General features: G+C 39.2%; 1 protein-coding gene across 1 annotated transcript; it reads left to right on the forward strand.

Moving 5' to 3' along the window:
• The first annotated feature begins 3,379 nt into the window (after positions 1–3,379).
• On the forward strand, positions 3,380–5,462 carry LOC120782610 (laccase). The gene is made up of 2 exons (XM_040114977.1): positions 3,380–5,155; positions 5,222–5,462. Exons 1-2 carry the CDS (start codon positions 3,380–3,382, stop codon positions 5,459–5,461), a joined length of 2,016 nt encoding a protein of 671 aa, XP_039970911.1. The 3' UTR covers position 5,462.
• Positions 5,463–5,826: the final 364 nt, after the last annotated feature.

The raw sequence follows: 5,826 nt of genomic DNA on the forward strand, positions 1-5,826 counted from the left end.
TAGTTATCGTCCCTACCAGAATTGTTTATTTTCGAAAATATTTTCATATTTTTTTAAACGATTTTTAACGAAAAAAAACAAGATTTTAGTGAATTTTTTTTTGAAGTTCGCGATTTTTTTTTAATGAAGTTGATTATATTTGGTAGGGACGATAGCCGCAGAACTACTGAATAATAATCCATTCGATTTTTTTATTTCAGACAACATGAACAACCGCTATCATCATGACCAGTGAACTACTTTTTTTTGTTGGGGACTACTTTGATTAAAAAAAAATATATCAAAAATGTAAAAAACGAAAAAAAATTTTTTTTTGGACATTTCAAAATACATATAAAAATACATTAAAAAATTAAAATGATGATTGAATTTTGTTGTCGCATAAAAAAATTTTTCTAGAAAGTGGTAAAATGTATGCGTTTACATGAGAGTACCCCCTTAAAGCACAGGCAGCAAATACCTGCTTGACACCATGGCACATACGAAAGGCATATACATATACACATACATATACAAAAGTACAGTTAAATTTAAATAAAATAATTCTAAACAGCAAGCTTGTACTATTATGTCTTTATCAAAAATGACAAAGCATAAATAATATGCACAATTCCACAAATACCAAGCTTAGGAGAGACATATCTCAACTTGTAGATGCATGTACGTATATACTCTTGCATTCATTCAAGCACAAATTCGCACACATAAAAAGTGCATGCCATTTCACTCATCGAAAATTCTTTGGATTGCATAACAAAGGAGTTAGCCAAGATGAACGTGCTTCAGCGCAATATCTCCAACATATGCAACTAATGCTTATGTAAATATATGTATGTATGTATGTATATGTGGACACATAACAACGAAAGCATATCTAAATGAAAGCGTGTATTTGTAGGTGTGAATAAAATACTCGAACAAATGTTCGTGTAATATGCGATGGAGAAACTATGCAATTGTCAAAAGCACATGATCTAAAGGTACATTAAGCAATTTTTATGGCGCAATAATTTTTCGGATGCGAAAATAAATTGCAGTGTTTGTATTTGTTAACAAAAATATGTTCAAAGCGTAAAGTGTTTGAGAATGGTATGTGTGTAGCAATTTTAGGCAAATTTCAATAAGGAAAAAAAATTATATATATGTACATACATATGTATATATTTGCTTATGTGAATGCATAAAATATAGGTTATGTGTGGCTTAAAAATTCTTTGCATGAATTGACATTGCCTGTACGGTTCTCATGCAAAGCAACTAGTTATATACTTTTAGGCGCAACAAACGACTATGGTGATCTAGCCATCACAGGGTGGTGCAAATAAAAACTTAATTTTATTAAAATAATGAGCGATTTTAAAGACAACAAGTAGGCTAATTATAATCCACATCCATTACTTTCTGCAAGCATCAGAGCCGGCGAAATACTTATAAAGTCAACTTGAAGTTAGAAAATTTTTATAATACATATTATATTTGAATATATGAGGGTTAAGGGAAATATTAGGTTGTAAAATATCCGCCTTTTTGTCTTTTGAATTTCGCGGCTATGCACCAAGCGCTCTAGAGCTCGTATCTGGCAATATATTAAATCTTTGAAAGGTCTTGACCAAACCTACAAAACAACGCTATGCATGATTAGTTTGGATATTGCGTTCAACAGTTATAGACGAGTAAACATGAAGTTCACTAACGCCGAAATTCGCGCTATTTTAAAGTTTTCCTTCGTTAAAGGCAAATCCGCTGGAGAAAGGTTCCGTGAGATTAATGGTGTTTTGAGGTATGGTACTCTATCACTTCGAACTGCGGATGAATGGTTTCGACGATTCAGAAAACGACACCATGGATCAGCCAGCCGGCGGAAGATCTGTGACGACGAATACCGATCAAATCATGGAAAACATCGAGTCAGACCGGCATGTGGCATCTCGTGACATCGCCCAGAAGATGGGAGTTAGTCACCAAACCATTTTAAACCATCTGCAGAAGGCTGGATACACAAAAAAGCTTGATGTTTCGGTGCCGCATGATTTGACGATGATTGGACCGAATCAACGCCTGCGATATGCTGCTAAAATGGAACGAACTCGACGCATTTTTGAAGCGGATGGCGACTGGCGCCGAAAAATGCATCACATACGACAATATCAAGCGAAAATGGTCGTGGTCGATGGCCGGTGAATCGTCCCAAACAGAGGCCAAGCCGGGATTGGCTTTGCTGTATGTTTGGTGGGATTGGAAGGGAATCATCCACTATGAGCTGCTCCCATATGACCAAACGCTTAATTCTATCATCTACTGTGAACAACTGGACCGCTTGAAGCAGGCGATTGATCAGAAACGTCCCGAATTGGCCAACAGGACGGGTGTAGTGTTCCACCAGGACAACGCCAAACCACACACTTCGTTGATGACTCGTCAGAAGCTACGGGAGCACGGTTGGGAGGTTTTATTGCATCCACCTTATAGCCCGGATATAGCACCAAGTGATTACCACCATGGTTTTTGTCCGATTTCGCATATTTTCACTCTGTAGTCTAGGAATTTTAGGATTATCTTATATACCGAATTTGATTGCAACATTTAGAGTCGATATAGATTTTTACTTAAATGTAGGCGCTGCCTCGCCCATCGTCCAATTTTGACTCCTACTGCTATACAATCATCTATATATACATATAACTCTATATCTATCTCGAATAATTTAGGTGATACAAGCGACCGTTCGGTGAACAAAACTATTGTACTCTATAGCAACATGTTGCAAGATTATATAATTATGCAGCAAATTTTCCTAAAAGAACTGCAAAATTGCAAGTTTCTTAAAATGAGGCGACTTATTAACTGACAAGCGATTGCTCTATCTCCCAACTGTCAACAAAACATAATCACTAAATTGAATTTCATAAAGCCACTTCGATAAGCCACTTGAATTAAATAGGGTCTTCAACTGAAGAATGCAGAATAATACCAAAAATGAATTAAGCAACTCTACCTCAGATAAAATGTGCGAATATTAGCTTAGAAACTCGGCTTACTTCCTTTTCAATTCGATAATCGAAGTTAAATCTACATTTCGTGGTATTAAAAGCGTACACAACAACAGTTTCTGTTAACGCTTGTTTAATATGCGGACATCACAGCGACTCTTTGCGGATTCCATGCAGCGATTGTGTGGCAAGTGTCTTCTGCATACCAATTAAAGCGACCAACGCACAGTGGCAATGCCGAAACATGCTCACATCTTTTTTAAATGATTTTAAAGAAAGACTTAAAGAAGGCGAATAAAAATAAAAGCGAAAGTGAAATTGCTCAATTTACTGCTTTCTTTCAAGACAGCAAATTGTTTTGAAAACAGTACGTCTAAAACAACGGTACAATGAAGATCGAATGTGTACGAAAACGCTTAACTGCGTTTACGCTTACAGCGCTACTACTGATAACAGTGGCACAAGGATTAGAAGAAGCAGCGCACGAGAAGACAAAAACACACAGTGGAGCAGAAGCAGACTTTGCAACAACCGCCGACACTGCAGATGACGAGCTAAGACTCGCCGTTGACTTCGAGCAAGTAGCGCGCAATTTCGACAATGCGAACCACAACCAACACCTCAAGTCAGCCAATTTCAGTGTAACAAATAGCAAGGGGCGTCATTCCTGCGAACGTCGCTGTCAAAATAATCAAGCACTCACATGCTATTATCGGCTGGTGGTGCACCATTACCAGGCGTCGAGCGCCGAATGCGAGCGTTGCTTTAATAACGAAGCGGCCTGTCCGAAACAGCAATGCATTTACGGCGATGGTGTGTACACACCCATAATAGCCATCAATCAAATGCTGCCCGCACCACCAATCGAGGTGTGTGTGGACGACACAGTTGTGGTTGATGTCATCAACTACCTTACCGAACCGATCAGCATACACTGGCACGGCTTGCCGATGTTCCGTACGCCCGAGATGGATGGTGCACCATTTATTACACAATATCCAATACAGCCAGCTGAGGGTTATCGCTATCAATTTAATGCAGAACGTGTGGGCAGCGTCTGGTATAACAGTCATGTGGGTTTGCAGCGTAATTTGGGTGTTGGGGGTGCTTTCATTATACGGCAGCCGGTGCAAAGTGATCCACAGTCCTATTTATATGATTTCGATTTGCCGGAGCACACACTACTCATACAAGACTACGTTTATGGAAATGATATGGGTCGTGTGAGGAATCTACTCATCAATGGTAAGGGTAGAAATCATGCTTCGAGCATTTCCGATCGCGATCCACGACATCGCTACGAGCGTCTACAGGTAGCGAATGGTAAGCGCCATCGCTTCCGTGTCGTCTACAATAGCGTCTTCAATTGTCCTGTTGAGTTTTCAGTAGAGAACCATAGAATGCTTATGATTAGCACGGACGGCAATGATATTGTACCGGTGCTGGCCGATAGCTTTTTTATGAGCGCTGGCGAACGTTTCGATTTCGTGCTGCAGGCGAATCAGCAAGCGCGTAGCTATTGGATAAGGGTGCGTGGTTATGAGGATTGCGCCAAGGAAAACATCTATCAAGGCGCTATTTTGACGTATCAAAGTAACGTTGGACGCGCTTTGCCACAAAACCCATTGGTGAAAAGTTCATTCTGCGACAATGGTAATGAGGAGTATCTCACCGTGGGCGACTATGAGCACCAACTGAAGAAAACTGTATCATTCGAGAAAAGTGAATGCCCTCGCGCTGACTTCAAAGCCACAAATGTTGCCACAGTTGGTTTGAGCGCTTTGGAACAAGTGCCATGGAATCGAGACACCGAATTTCTCACATACTATTCACTGTTCGGTTCGCGTGCAACGGCTGGCGTTGCCAAAGTGTCCTATCAAATCGATGACATCACTTTTAAAATGTCGAAAATTTCACTTCTACAAACTAACGGTCTCTACAATGAGAAAGGCGTGTACTGCAATCGCTCAATGCTCGCGGCAAAGGGTTTAAATTGTGAAACGCAGCAATGCAGTTGCACGAATGTTGTGCGCTTACCAGCTTATCGTGCCATAGAAATCGTTTTGGTCAATAATAATAATGAACCGACACCGGTGCATTTGCATGGCTACACTGTACGTTTGGTGGGCCAGAATGTTTTGGGTGGCATAGTGAACGAGAAACAGGTGAGATTTTCGGTATGAAATTACGTGCGAGTTTCTTGTTATTAACTGAAATTTATTTACGTGCAGATAAGAGATCTTGATAGACGTGGTGGGCTGCAACGTTCAACTGATGAGTATCCCATCCAAAAGGACACGGTGCAGGTGCCACCGCTAGGTTATGCGATCATACGTTTCTACAGCAGCAATCCCGGTTATTGGATGTATCACAGTTCGTTGGATAGTCAGGCCGTAAGTGGCATGATTGGCGTTTTCAAAGTCGGCGAAGATCATCAAATAAAAGAGGTGCCTGCGCGTTTGCGTTGTTGATTTAATGTGTGGTGAGAGATTTTGAAATTCGTTTACTCATTCTCAAAATCAAAGAAATGTGTGTTTCCTTAAGTCATCTTATTTATTTTTACTTTTAATGCTTTTGTTGAAAGTTATTATGTAAAAAGTTATTTATTTATCATTTCATATAATAAATAAAAATTTTTTTATTAGTCAACTTACGTATGGAATATAGTTAGAAAAATATATCAAAATAAAAAAATTCCGTTAAAAAATATGCAAACTAGAAAAGTTCCTTCCTAAAATTATACAACATAACTTCTAAAATTCCAAACCGTCTTGTAAACGATTTCCTTAGCATGGTTCATGACATCGCTAACTCTACAGAAAAGAAAAAAAGCAGA

The sequence above is a fragment of the Bactrocera tryoni genome, chromosome 1 (assembly GCF_016617805.1).
Source record: "Bactrocera tryoni isolate S06 chromosome 1, CSIRO_BtryS06_freeze2, whole genome shotgun sequence".
Taxonomy (NCBI): domain Eukaryota; kingdom Metazoa; phylum Arthropoda; class Insecta; order Diptera; family Tephritidae; genus Bactrocera; species Bactrocera tryoni.

Excerpts from the sequence above, each read along its gene's own strand:
- LOC120782610 (XM_040114977.1), top strand. The coding sequence starts at position 3,380 with ATGAAGATCGAATGTGTACGAAAACGCTTAACTGCGTTTACGCTTACA. Across the intron at positions 5,156-5,221 it reads GCATAGTGAACGAGAAACAG|ATAAGAGATCTTGATAGACG; the intron begins GTGAGATTTTCG and ends ATTTACGTGCAG.